The sequence below is a fragment of the Astatotilapia calliptera genome, chromosome 14 (genome assembly GCF_900246225.1).
Source record: "Astatotilapia calliptera chromosome 14, fAstCal1.2, whole genome shotgun sequence".
NCBI classification, from domain to species: domain Eukaryota; kingdom Metazoa; phylum Chordata; class Actinopteri; order Cichliformes; family Cichlidae; genus Astatotilapia; species Astatotilapia calliptera.
In genome coordinates this window covers 28,109,160-28,123,156 of record NC_039315.1, presented here as the reverse complement: position 1 = coordinate 28,123,156, position 13,997 = coordinate 28,109,160, and the positions used below count along the sequence as shown (strand labels likewise).

General features: G+C 46.1%; 1 protein-coding gene across 8 annotated transcripts in view; it reads right to left on the bottom strand.

Moving 5' to 3' along the window:
* rap1gap2a (RAP1 GTPase activating protein 2a) overlaps positions 1-13,997 on the bottom strand; it is a 103,191-nt gene that overhangs the window by 5,501 nt on the left and 83,693 nt on the right. For all 8 annotated transcript variants that reach the window (XM_026191323.1, XM_026191325.1, XM_026191330.1 and 5 more), the window contains 13 exons: positions 9,434-9,512; positions 9,005-9,058; positions 8,115-8,198; positions 7,904-8,004; positions 7,257-7,386; positions 5,534-5,689; positions 5,367-5,438; positions 3,907-3,993; positions 3,583-3,723; positions 2,432-2,581; positions 2,167-2,279; positions 1,984-2,082; positions 1,740-1,860 (listed from right to left, as the gene is read on the bottom strand). In XM_026191323.1, coding sequence (XP_026047108.1) covers positions 1,740-1,860; positions 1,984-2,082; positions 2,167-2,279; positions 2,432-2,581; positions 3,583-3,723; positions 3,907-3,993; positions 5,367-5,438; positions 5,534-5,689; positions 7,257-7,386; positions 7,904-8,004; positions 8,115-8,198; positions 9,005-9,058; positions 9,434-9,512 — 1,387 coding nt within the window. The remainder of the gene's footprint in view (positions 1-1,739; positions 1,861-1,983; positions 2,083-2,166; positions 2,280-2,431; positions 2,582-3,582; positions 3,724-3,906; positions 3,994-5,366; positions 5,439-5,533; positions 5,690-7,256; positions 7,387-7,903; positions 8,005-8,114; positions 8,199-9,004; positions 9,059-9,433; positions 9,513-13,997) is intronic.

Genomic DNA, 13,997 nt, shown 5'->3' with positions numbered 1-13,997 from the left:
CATTTGCCCACACAAGTCTGTTACGGCGACGAGCTGGAGTCAGGTCAAGACCCCGATGAGGACGACGGGCATGCAGTTGAGCGTCCCTGAGACGGTTTCTGACAGTTTGTGCAGAAATTGTTTGGTTGTGCAAACCAATTGTTCCAGCAGCTGTCTGGGTGGCTGGTCTCAGACGATCTTGGAGGTGAACCTGCTGGATGTGGAGGTCCTGGGCTGGTGTGGTTACACGAGGTCTGCGGTTGTGAGGCCGGTTGGATGTGCTGCCATATTCTCTGAAACGCCTGTGGAGACGGCTTATGGTTGAGAAATGAACATTCAATGCACGGGCGACAGATCTGGTTGACATTCCTGCTGTCAGCATGCCAATTGCACGCTCCCTCATTGCTTGTGGCATCTGTGGCATTTTGCTGTGAGACAAAACTGCACATTCCAGGGTGGCCTTTTGTTGTGGGCAGTCTGAGGTACACCTGTGCACTACTCATGATGTCAGATCGGCATCCTGATGTGGCACACCTGTGAGGTGGGATGGATTATCTCAATATAGCAGATGTGCCCACTACCACACATTTGGACTGATTTGTGACCACTGTTTGGGAGGGATGGTTATATTGTGTATCTGGAATGAATTTTAAGTCTCTACGTCCATCCCATGGGGAATGGGAGCAGTAACAAAGGTGTTGCGTTTATATTTTTGTTGAGTGTATATGTATGTGTGCGTGTGTGTGTGTGCTAGCTAGCTAGTATGCTAGCTAACGAGCTAAATGTAGCATAAAGACTCTACAAATGCTAATTCACATAGTTCCAAAGGTTGTAAAAACTAATGGACTTAAAAAAGTAAAATAACAAAAAAACAAGAACTGAGCCCTACAAACTTTACAAATAGTTTTAATCTGCTGCTTCAAGTCTCTCTATTAGCTAATAAAGACTGCGTTTTTCTTCCCATCCAGCCTATCAGATTCTCCCTTGTGATGCCCGCTGGTGTACTTTACTGCTGCATCAGGCACTTAACGATTACTTTAACAGTTTTCTCTGGCATTTAAGCCGTGTCTCTATCTCTCTCTGAGAGTTTCTACTGCGTAGGGATCATCTGTGCAAGCTGATCTCCTGCCAAACACTGAGGAACAATCTCACAGCGTTTCTCAGGTAACATAAAATAACACCTTGAAGCGGTTTTATCTGATACAAGGCGATCAAGTAGAGCTGCAATCATCATAATTGACATGCGCTTACTACGAAGCAGTTCTTAGTAATTATAGACTATTTCATCCACGACACTGACACCACCAACAACTTCAAACCTTTGGTTCTGACTCCGTACAGATACGACAGAATATTAGGGCCACATTAAGAAAAAAAAATAAGTCAAAATTTCGAGATTAAACTTGAAATACTATTTTGAGATGATGTCGTAGGCTGCTATTCTTCCTCTGCCTTGTGTAGATGACTTAGCAAAACAACTTGATCAGCTGTCTTATTGTGTCTTGTGCTTCAACATGCATCCTCTTTGCTGCACGAGGGTGTAACCATCTGTATGTTTGTATTTGTCCATTGCCACCTAATGCATCTTGCACAAATCCGACCAACTCTTCCAAGTTTGTGCGATTTTTCCTTCAGACCAGATGCAGCTTTCTGCACCATCTCTTCAATGTTCTTATACTTTAAAAATGTAACTCTCAACAGCACAACACATTTTCTTTCGTTCGTTCGTTTCAAATGAATGAATAAAAGTTTGGGCTCACCATCTCCAGTTCTTCCAGAGCTTCTGTTTCTCCCGTGGTGCTGCTGAAGCTGCTGGTGCTGGAAGAAGAACGAGAAATGTTCTGCCTGCCGCCGCCGCACTCCTTCAGCTTGACAAATGGCCTGTTGAGGAGAACACAGAGGAGCAACCATGAGTAAAATTTGTACTGACGTGAAAAAGCAAACATTAAGCAGTAATGTTAAAGTATTAAAGTATTCTTTAGATAAAATCAGCTTGGGTCTCACCTTTCTTTGTTGGGACAGATCTCAGGTGAGCTCGGATTGGATGACGTCTCTGATTTCACGTCCTGGGACAGCAGGCAGCTCTCTGCAAACTTTTGGTCGCTGCATACAAAAAGCAAATCCGTAAGTCAAAAGGTAGCTGTTTAAAAAGACTGTAACTTCTGAATGCAGGGACCTTTAACCTACCCACGCGTGTGTTTGTCTGAAGAAGTTTCTGTGCTGGAGTGGAGACGGGGGAAGAGACCCGAGCGCCGTTTCACAGGGCTCTTCAGGGGAGACTTGGCTGACAGTACAGGAGGCTGCGGATAACAGAATAAAGAATTTGGCTTCTCTTAGTATTGCAGCACTTTAAAAATGTTCCCCAAAAATCCTCCAACATTAAATATGGATGAGTAAATGAACAAGAACCAAAGCTTTTAGCTCAAGTCACATCTTGCTGAAGTGAACTCACAGTGAAGGTGCTCTTTGTGCATTCGCTGGTGCTCTGCGGCAGACCTCCACCACTGAGGCTGGCTGGAACACCACCTCCTACACCGGGGCTTCTGTGACGGTGAGACCCTACCATAGTCTCCATGGAGTGGCTTCTGACCCGCATGGCTCTCTGGAGAAGCAGGAGAAAAGAGAGATGAGCTCATGATGAGGGAGAGGAGGAGGTTAAGGAGTAGAAGCAAGTAATGGAAACTGTGTGAAATAATGAAGTTGGGGGGAGGCAGTGTCAAGAAGGTGACCACAAGGGGGCGCAGTTGTCCAAGAAGAAGAGAAAGTGAGTTAGAGAAGAAAGAGTACTGTAACTGTGTTACACTCATTATTTATATCATTGGTTCATTGATGTAAAAGGAGTTTATGATAACTTCCGGTCGGTAACATTCAAATCAAATGTCGATACTTTTCCCACCTTTGCTATCTGCCTCAGCTATGACCAGCTCAAATTCACACACACACAAACAACATCATATGAGATCGTCTTTATTTATCATCATATAATTCCCCCACGTGCATTTACAGTGACACAGAAAGGTAATACACAGCAACCGCCACGACAGCAACAATAAGAGCGCCCCCTGGGACCGACTGCACAAACTGCAAAGCCGCCGTCCACAACGCCTGCGAAGAGCGATAGAATCAAATGATTACATTGGTTACACATTTTCGTGGCGACAAACAGAGACACACATTCAAGACGGTCCTTTTAAAGACACTCCAGCCTTCAGTGAGCACGTGCAATGGCGGTGTGATGGGCTAGAGAGATTTAGGTGGCTGGTGAGAGGAAGCAGAGGAGAAATTCATAAAGAGAAAGGCACAGTCTCATACAGATTTAGCGCCGCAGCGTTTTGCATGTTCACATGCTCACACTGAATACACACACACACACACGCACACACACTGTGAGTATAAGGTCAAAATTCTCGAGCACTGAGAAATCCAGGAGCGTCTGTGATAACAATGGTTTAACGCCTCAAGTCATCTTGCAGACCTGTGACATTTCGCTGACCTACAGCGAGCAAACCTGGCACTCTTGTGCTGTAATGACGGTGATTAAATAAATGTCACAGAGCTGAGAAAGGATTGAACGATGTACTTTTTGTCTAGGCTCATGTTCACCTTGAAGGACTCCAGCAGGCCTCCGTGTCCCCCGTTCTCAAGCTTGTCCTCCTCTCCGACCTGGCCCAGACCAAGCGCGCTTTGACTCTGTCTGTGCAGCTCGTCGTGGAGATTGTCCAGCAGCGCGGCTCGTGTTCGCCCCTGAAATCGGTTCACACACACACACACACACACACACACACACACACACACACACACACACACACACACACACACACACACACACAAGCAGGAACGCATCGGGAAAATGATTAGGGATGAATCGGCAGAGCGGAACGAAGGCATGCTGCGGTGTTTTGGTGTAGCTGTGCGCGCGTGTGTCACCTCCAGTTTGGCGAATTTGTCAGATTTGTAGCAGGCGTTTTCAGCATTGATCAGCTTTGTCAGCAGGAAGTCTCGAAACTCTGGGCCCTAGAGAGCGACAGAGGCGAGGAGGGAAGTTGATGAGCAACAAGGAATGGGGAGGGTGACAATGAGGAAAGGAAAAGGTGACCTTAACGATATACAGACAACAGTGCCTCAGCTCATTGTGCTGTGGTGATCATGAGCGTAAATGATTTAAAAATCCCATCTGCCTCAAATTCCCCCTTTTCATCCTCTTATTCTGCAGTGAGCAGCTTTATTATCGACTGAATGCTGAAACCAGTGTCTCTAATTTTTTTCTGCATTGGACTTTTGCTTTTGTGACAGAATCCTGAAATAAATCTTTCATCCTTCACTAAGCAATAACTTTGTAGAGATACTGAATACCTGTGACTGTATTTTCTTATTATATTACCTTTGGACATTTTCTCCATGAACAGGAAGTCTACAGCTTCTTACCTACTTTAAGATTGGCATCAATCTCCTAACCAACTCTCTGCTGGAAATCTAAAAAGTGTATTTTCACATGCTGCAGATACCTTTTACTGAAAGGCAATCCGTGCTGCAGGTCAGCGTATCATTTCCTGCCAAAAGCACTACTCTTCTTCTTCATATTGAGTGACTGGCTGCCAGCGAAGGATATCAGTTCATTTCAGTGAACTTTAGCTTTTCGTCAGCACAAGTCATTGGAGTCAAGGTCAAAAAGTTGACTCTGCCTGGTGTGTTTTTGGTAGTGTTTGCGTGTGTGTGTGTTATTCTGTCTGTAAACAGCTCAAAAGGTTTTCAAGGAACTCTGATAAAAACTGGGGGTGTAGAGACCTTGAAGTCCACCAAGGTCTACAATGATTTATTGACCAAAAAATGACAAAAAGCCTTAAAACTATTTTTTGTGTGTCCTGCAATGATATAGAAAGTACCGTTTGACCTCTTCTTTATGGTCAAATAAGGTCAAACATTCATAAAATGACTTTTACCTTTAAAACTGTGCTTATATTTGCAAAATACATCCTTTGTTTGTATTAGCAACATTTGGTAAATGATTCTAGTATATGGGGAATTCTAAATATCATTTTTTAAATATAATGTGGCCACATTTGACCTCTGACCTCACATTTCCCTTTGTCTCAAGTGAAAACAAATGACATGCTTAGTTAGAAATATACTGTAGTATAATATTATATATAATATAATAAGCTCTAATTCATTATGACAAGTTATTTGCAAATCGTACCTATTATCCATTATCTACTGCCCTGTGACCCTTATCTGATTTTTACTGCACTCAAACCTCTTAAAAAACAAAGAAAACAAAGTCAATATATAGAAAATATAATATTATTCCCTTAAAAGTAAATACTGCCCAGACAGCGAGCTGCCTTGGTGGCGCTTCTTTTCATACTGAGATCACATCTGCCGCTCACCTTCTTGAAGATGGCTGGGTTTGGAAGGGGAGGTCCAAATGAAGGTACATCTTCCCTCGCCGTAACAGACACCTGTCAGCATAAAACAAGTAACAGCCACATGTTACTGTGGCCACCGGCCCACTACAGCACACATGGAAGGAGAGGAAGTATTTTCCTGTTTGTACCTTGTATGTCGTGTGCTCTGTGCAGGGGTTCTCTGCCTGCACCAGGACGTAGGCGTGCAGGAAGTTGGAGGCGATCATGTCCGGAACAAACGGTGTGGGCTCTTCTTGGAAAACGATGGCGACAATGTCATTTCCTATGTGCCTTTTTCTTTGGAGCTGAGGAGGAAATAATTACCTCGGGTCACCAGTTTTTGCTATGTGTTTATTTTTGAACACTTTAAAAATAAGAGCTCGGGATATGGCTTCTAGTTCTACACTGCATGAGCCCCTGAATTCAAGAAGGGGTCATATGGTTCTCGGGAGGATTTTAGAGACTTCACATCAAACCCTCAGCGATGGCTTATATAAGAGCAATTTAGTTTTTTATTAGGATGGCAAAGCTCATTGTCACCGAGCACTTTAAGACTACAATGAAGGTTTAAAAAGAAAAGATCTTAACACAAGATTTAATAACTGCCAGTGCAAGGCCCATCAGCCTTATCTCAGTGCTGGATTAGAATGAGAGGAGCGTGCTACATTGATAGCAAGTCCATAAAGTCTTCATGAAAATTCTCCTCTGAAACAGAGGGGAGATTTTATTGTTTAGAGTTCATTAAAATAATACATTTGCATGATAGAAAGGCCAGAAAGGTCAGTGGTTTAACACTGTGTGCAGATTTTGGTTGTGCATCTGCTATTTTCACACCTCGTCCACCAAGTGCCAGACAAGATTTGACATGTGTCTTAGAATACATGCAGTTATGTGTGTACCCAAGTCATGCCCCCACTGTAATTTAGTGCGGATGCTGCTGTCAGAGTCTGAAGAACACTGAAGGTCACTCGTTGATGAAGCTGTTCATCTTTGGCTACTCATATTTTTTTCCCTTCTACTTCCTGTACACTGAAAACTTTAGAATAGAACATGTTTGCAGAAAAATGAGATTCAGCACAAAACTGAGAGCTCACTGCAGACACTAAAAGCAAAAGTCTCTGTAGCATTTAAGCTATTATATGGTATATACTATACTGGGGTGACGATTTGCTAATAAGTGATTTAATGCACGCCTACAGCATTTTAGGCCACCTAGTCGCTCTTTTACTCCTTTTATGAATGGATTTTAAAAGTTTTGTAACTGATCCGCCTTTATTTTTTTCTTTGTTTTTTCATAAGAAGCCAAAGAACATTTTATTTAGTTTTTGAAACCAGCTGAAAGATATAGATGACACAAGAAAGGTCAACTTTGTTCAAGTATTAACTTCAGATCAGCACCAGATGATCCTTTAACCCTAACCACGATTGAATCCTAACCCCCAACCCAACGATGGCTCGAAACGCTCCCTTTGTTGGATTTTTTCCTGAGTGGACATCCGCAGGTTCTTTTCTGTGTCGCAGGACTAAAACATAATAACTATGTGATTGATCACTTGCAATAGTAAACCTGGATCAACATTAATCATATGATGATCCAGGAACAACACCAACACCTGAATATCAGATACACCATCAGCACCAGAGGCATAAAAGCAAGAATGTGCTCCTTTTAAAGTCCTCTTTAATAGCTGTGAGATGATCTAGTGCATTTAACTCAACCATTCTTCCAACAAGGGATCAAATCTGAATTCAGTGCCTTTGAATAAAAGCAATTTAATATTGATATTTCTGGGCTCAAGTGCCCCATTTGGCAGCTAAATCCACACATGCATTCAGTATAACAATAATAAAGGCAGAATTAAGCCGTGGTACCTGCTGAACATCACCCTCGGTGAAGGGAAGCTTAGTTGACACGTGGAACATAATCTCCCTCTGTCTGAAGACGGTGTAGACAGATTCAGACCCCGTCTGTCCATGGGACACGTCCAGCCCACCACGGAACCTGTCACAGGATCAGAGCGCTCATGTTCTCTGTGCAGCCTCCAGCCTTCACTTACAAGGTTCTGTTTCATGCATTTTACACATCCCGTCATCACATTTTAAGCCTAACTGGCTCCAGTGTCATTCAAATGTGATGTGTCAGCTACAATTTATAGTCTCCTTATGTAAAAGCAACAAGTGTAACCCTATAGGAGAAAGCTTGCGGCACCCCCCACCCCCCTACCTTACAATAAACAAAGCTCTGATTACCTGTCCATGTGGCACTTTCTTTGCACAAATCTGTTGCACTAAGCAGTTTACCCACGTTGCATGCTGAGTCCAAAACAGCAGGACAAATTGCTCCAAGGTTACAGTAATTAAAGCTCGCCATGTTCTTCACTGTAATAAGCCCAAGGTTCCTTCTTTTAGACTCACTCGTTTCTTTGCATTTAAATTTGACTGAATCCTTTCTTCCTGCCACTTTCTCTCACATTATTCTACAAGTTTTATGCCAGTGAACTGCATTTTACTACCCTCACCCTTTAAAATCTTGCAGTTCAACCGTGTCTCCTAAGATACTGAGAAACTCCTTGAAAGCTGGCGTCTCCTCATTGTTTCCAAATAGCTCCTCTTCTGATGTCTGAGGAGGAAAACACATACGTGCAAATAAAGTGAAGGACAGACAAGAGAAAGATAGATGAGATAAAAGGGTACATGTAAAGTAAGCGGAAGATAATTAAAATAGCTCACCTGTCCAAACTTCTGGTAGATGACTCCGAATTTGAACGTGTTGTTCACCTCATGTTCATCGTAAGCCACTATTAACTGGGATCCCTGTACGTAAACAAAACAGAGGAAAAGTCGTACTTTCTTCCTATGATTATAAGTTGTACACTTTTAAAAAAAGAAGTGTTTTCCTTCTCTATAACACGTCTCCAGGGCCGGTTTTATTGGGTCCATGTTATGTAAGGCTGTCATGCAACAAACTGTATAGCGGCCCCCAGCGAGGGCAGTGATCCTGTTGCTGTCTCTTGCATACGGAGACACAGATGGTTTTTTTCCTTCCCTGAGGCACAGGCTGAAAGCATGCTCCATCACACTCCTCCATCAGGCTCACAGGAGGAGGAGGAGGAGGAGGAGGAACAGATCCATCAAATTCATTTTAGAGAGTTGCGGTATCATCAATCGTTTCTTGACTAATATGCTTACTGCGCAGGGCAGATGTTAGAGAGGCAGGAAGTAGGGGGTAAAATGTGACAAGAAGGACGTGTTTTTGTGGATAAAATTTTAGGAGGTTGAAAAGTTAATGAAATCCAATGTGTAGGGACAGGCAGGTGATGCTGGCAAAAAATAATTAAAGCTCAAATGTCTACAAAAGCCACGGGCTTTAAATAAAAGCCATCAAATATTTATAGATATGAAAATTCATGAAAAGTTATTTATGAACGTTGGTGTAAAGTTGTGGCAGCTATAATTAAATGTCCTTTCAGCTATACTGCCCCCCTTTGTGTCTCAGGAGACGTAAGGGACTGGAAAAGCTACCCCGTTTCAGCTTGAATGAATATTTGCCTTGGACGGAGGAGCTCAGGTCACACTGGGTGTGATGATGGTTGCAGTGCAGGAACTGAGGATGAACTCACCCGTGGGTACAGGACGGGGTTGAACTTCAGCCCTGTGGCATCATCACAAAAGACCTAACAGATGAAAAAACATAGAGAAGAAGGATTACTGTAAAGGAGCACTAATCCAATGTACCAGAAAATGTCTTAGAGATAATAATAATCAGTCACATGTCAGAGAGCAAAAAGAAATATAACAGGAAGGGAACAATTCCACTTCAACATTTTTTCCTGTTACCTTGACTTCTTTAATGCAATTTTTGTCCAGTTATTACTTGTGAGAAGTGCTATTCTGAAATAATACATGTGATTACGAAAGTCTTTCCTTCTCCCTCACGCTCAGGTGTTCACCATACCTCCCTGAATATGTGCCATTATGTTTTGATGTTGCTATATGTGCATGGAGACTGTCTGCCTTTAAACCTGGTGTACCTGTGAGCTCTATCTTACCTTGGCAATCTGTGGTACGCTGGGCAGCTGGTTGATCCCTGCTAAAGAGATCCTATCGTGAACTGTTTTGGTCCTCGACCTGCAAGAAGAATATAAATTGGTCATCCACATAGAGAAGGGATGTCAAACATAAGGCCCGTGGACTAAAATCGGGCTGGCAAAGACTCTGATCCGGCCCATTGGATGGCTTTGGAAAATGTATTGGAGGGCATACATTTTGGACTTTTAACTGTGTTTTCATAAGTTTTCCTACTGATTAAGAACTCATCTATGGCATTTCATAGGACACTAAAGTAATTGTGTGACAGATTAAAAAAAAATAAAAAATTAACATGTCAATTTTTTACAGTGGTCCCACAGTTAAAAAAAAATGCAAAATGTGAATGAACAAAAACTTTATTTTATAATTACAGTACAGTCTGGGCAGGGAGCTGCGTAACTTTTTCTCTTATTTTACACAATTGTTTGTTGCACTTTAAACCCAATGGGGATTAAATGGGCAGTTAAAGTTCTTACACTGACAGAAATGGGAATTTTACTGGCCCCGCCCACTCAAAATGGGCTGAATGTAAAAGGACTTATAGGACCATTCAAGAATTTGTTCCATCAAAGAGATTTCTAGTTAACTCCTAGTGTCCATGTAGTTCACTGTCCCGGTGAAATTTAAGGAAGAATATGAGGAAATGTGAACTAATCATTTTAACCAATTTCGAATTGAAGAAAAAATAAAGTCACTGGGCTCATTGACTCTAAATGTAGCAGTGCTGCTCATAACACTAGCATTATCACAGTCATCTGTCATAGAGAAGATTAGCAATCACCTGGCTACAGTTCTCTGTGCAACACCCACAATGGCTACGTAACAACAAAGCATTATGCTATTTGTTTTGTCCATCCATCCATCCATCCTCATCCGCTTTGTCCGGGGCCGGGTCGCGGGGGCAGCAGCCTAAGCAAAGAGGCCCAGACCTCCCTCTCCCCAGCCACCTCCTCCAGCTTATCCGGGGGAATACCAAGGCGTTCCCAGGACAGCCGAGAGATATAATCTCTCCAGCGTGTCCTGGGTCTGCCCCGGGGCCTCCTCCCGGTGGGACATGCCTGGAACACCTCACCCAGGAGGCGCCCAGGGGGCATCCTTGCCAGATGCCCGAACCACCTCAGCTGGCTCCTTTCGATGTGGAGCAGCAGCTGCTCTACTCTGAGCCCCTCCCGGATGGCCGAACTTCTCACCCTATCTCTAAGGGAGAGGCCAGCCACCCTTCGGAGGAAGCTCATTTCTGCCGCTTGTATCCGCGATCTCGTTCTTTCGGTCACTACCCACAGCTCGTGGCCATAGGTGAGGGTAGGGACGTAGATCGACCGGTAAATTGAGAGCTTCGCTTTTACACTCAGCTCCCTCTTCACCACGACGGACCGGTGCAGCGTCCGCATTACTGCAGCTGCAGCCCCAATCCGTCTGTCGATCTCCGGCTCCCTTCTCCCATCACTCGCGAACAAGACCCCGAGATACTTGAACTCCTCCACTTGGGGCAGGAACTCATCCCCGACCCGGAGTGGGCACTCCACCCTTTTCCGGCTGAGAACCATGGCCTCAGATTTGGAGGTGCTGATCCTCATTCCCGCTGCTTCACACTCGGCTGCAAACCGTTCCAGTGCGAGCTGGAGGCCCTCACCCGATGAAGCCAACAGAACCACATCATCTGCAAAAATCAGAGATGAGATTCTGAGGCCACCAAAGCGAAAGCCCTCCGCCACTTGGCTGCGCCTAGAAATCCTGTCCATAAAAATTATGAACAGAACCGGAGACAAAGGGCAGCCCTGGCGGAGCCCATCACCCACCGGGAACGAGTCCGACTTATTGCCGGCAATGCGAACCAAGCTCTTGCAACGGTTGTATAGGGATCGAATGGCCCGTAGCAATGGGCCAGACACCCCATATTCCCGCAACACCTCCCACAGGACACCCCGAGGGACACGGTCGAATGCCTTCTCCAAGTCCACAAAACACATGTAGACTGGTTGGGCAAACTCCCATGCACCCTCAAGTATCCCGGAGAGGATAAAGAGCTGGTCGAGTGTTCCGCGACCAGGACGAAAACCGCATTGTTCCTCCTGTATCCGAGGTTCGACTAATGGACGAACTCTCCTTTCCAGCACCCTGGCATAGACTTTCCCAGGGAGGCTGAGGAGTGTGATCCCCCTGTAGTTGGAACACACCCTCCGGTCCCCTTTCTTAAAGATGGGGACCACCACCCCGGTCTGCCAGTCCACAGGTACTGCCCCTGATCTCCACGCAACATTGCAGAGGCGTGTCAACCAGGACAGCCCTACAACGTCCAGAGCCTTCAGGAACTCGGGGCGAATCTCATCAACACCAGGGGCTCTGCCACCAAGGAGTTGTTTAACTGCCTCAGTGACCTCGCCCCCGGAAATTGGCGGGTCATTCCCCTCATCCCCAGACTCTGCTTCCTCCTCGGAAGACGTGTCAGTGGGATTAAGGAGGTCCTCGAAGTATTCCTTCCACTGCCTGACAATTTTCTCAGTCGACGTCAGCAGCGCTCCGCCAGCACTATACACAGTGCAGGTAGAGCACCGCTTTCCCCTCCTGAGACGTCTGACGGTTTGCCAGAATCTCTTCGAGGCAGTCCGAAAGTCTTTTTCCATCGCCTCTCCGAACTCCTCCCACACCCGAGTTTTTGCTTCAGCCACTGCCCGAGCCGCATTCCGCTTGGCCTGTCGATACCTGTCGGCTGCCTCCGGAGTCCCACAGGCTAACCAAGCCCGATAGGACTCCTTCTTCAGCCTAGTGGCTCCCTTCACCTCTGGTGTCCACCATTTGGTTCGGGGATTACCACCACGGCAGGCACCAACCACCTTGCGGCCGCAGCTCAATGCAGCAGCTTCGGCAATGGAGACGCTGAACATGGTCCATTCGGACTCAATGTCCCCAGTCTCCCTCGGAATGCTGTTGAAGCTCTGCCGGAGGTGTGCGTTGAAGATCTCGCGGACTGGGGCCTCTGCTAGACGTTCCCAGCACACCCTCACTACGCGTTTAGGTGCACCAGGTCTGTCCAGCGTCTTCCCCCGCCACCTGATCCAACTCACCACCAGGTGGTGATCAGTTGACAGCTCAGCCCCTCTCTTTACCCGAGTGTCCAGAACATATGGTCGCAGGTCTGCTGATACGATTACAAAATCGATCATCGACCTACGGCCTAGAGCGTCCTGGTGCCACGTGCACTTATGGACACTCTTATGTTCGAACAGGGTGTTCGTTATGGCCAAACTGTGATTAGCACAGAAGTCCAATAACAGAGCACCGCTCGGGTTCAGATCAGGGAGGCCGTTCCTCCCAATCACGCCCCTCCAGGTCTCGCTGTCGTTACCCACGTGAGCATTGAAGTCTCCCAGCAGGACAACAGAGTCTCCAGGTGGAGCACCCTCCAGCACCCCCCCCCCCCCCCCAGGGACTCTAAGAAGGCTGGGTACTCTGAACTGCCACCCTAAGGCGCAGGGAACAAATCCTCTCGTCCACCGGGAAAAACCCCAATGTACCGGCAGCAAGCCGAGGGGATATTAGGATACCCACCCCAGCCCGCCGCCTCTCACCAAGGGCAACTCCAGACTGAGACAGAGTCCAGCCCCTCTCCAGGAGACTGGTTCCAGAGCCCAAGCCATGTGTAAAGGTGAGCCCGACTATATCTAGCCGGTACCTCTCAACCTCACGCACTAACTCAGGCTCCTTCCCCACCAGAGAGGTGACATTCCATGTCCCTATTGCCAGTCTTGGCAGCCGGGGGTCAGTCCGCCAGGGCCTCCGCTCCTGACCGCCACCCGGCACACAATGCACCCGACCCCTATGGCGCCTCCTGCAGGTGGTGGGCCTGCGGGAGGATGGGCCCATGTCTCCTCTTCGGGCTGTGCCCGGCCGGGCCCCATGGACTAAGGCCCGGCCACCAGACGCTCGCCCTCGGGCACCCTCCCCGGGCCTGGCTCCAGGGCGAGGCCCCGGTAACCCTATCCCGGGCAGGGTAAACTGTTCCCTCGGTTTCCTTTTCATAAGGGTCTTATGAATCGCTCTTTGTCTGGTCCCTCACCCTATTTGTTTTGCTCGCCCGTTAATCAAAATGTCACCAACTGTGATAATAGCAAATAACATTCATCACAGAGCAACAAAATCATATGAAATTTGGCAAACATGGAGTGCACAGAGCTGCAATAAAACAGAATGGAGGCCTGGGTTATTAGTGTGTTTTAGCCATGCCAACAGTGTTTGTGTTTCTTTGGGGTTTTAGGTTTGTCGAATAATTAATTGGAGCTTGACTGTGGTTCAGACAGAAATGTCACAAAAATGTAGCGCAAATGTTTGAGAATGGCATTTGGGTCGTGTGGATGGATTGATTTTTGCCACAACATTTGTTTTAGAAGAATCTGAATGAACTGGCACTAGGCCAGGACAGGTTTTCATTCATCCTCCTTTCGCTCTTATTAGCACGCTATGGCAGGTATTTTTGGTTTAGCCCATCACTAACAGGAACATGAAGGAAAACCACATCAGACTTTA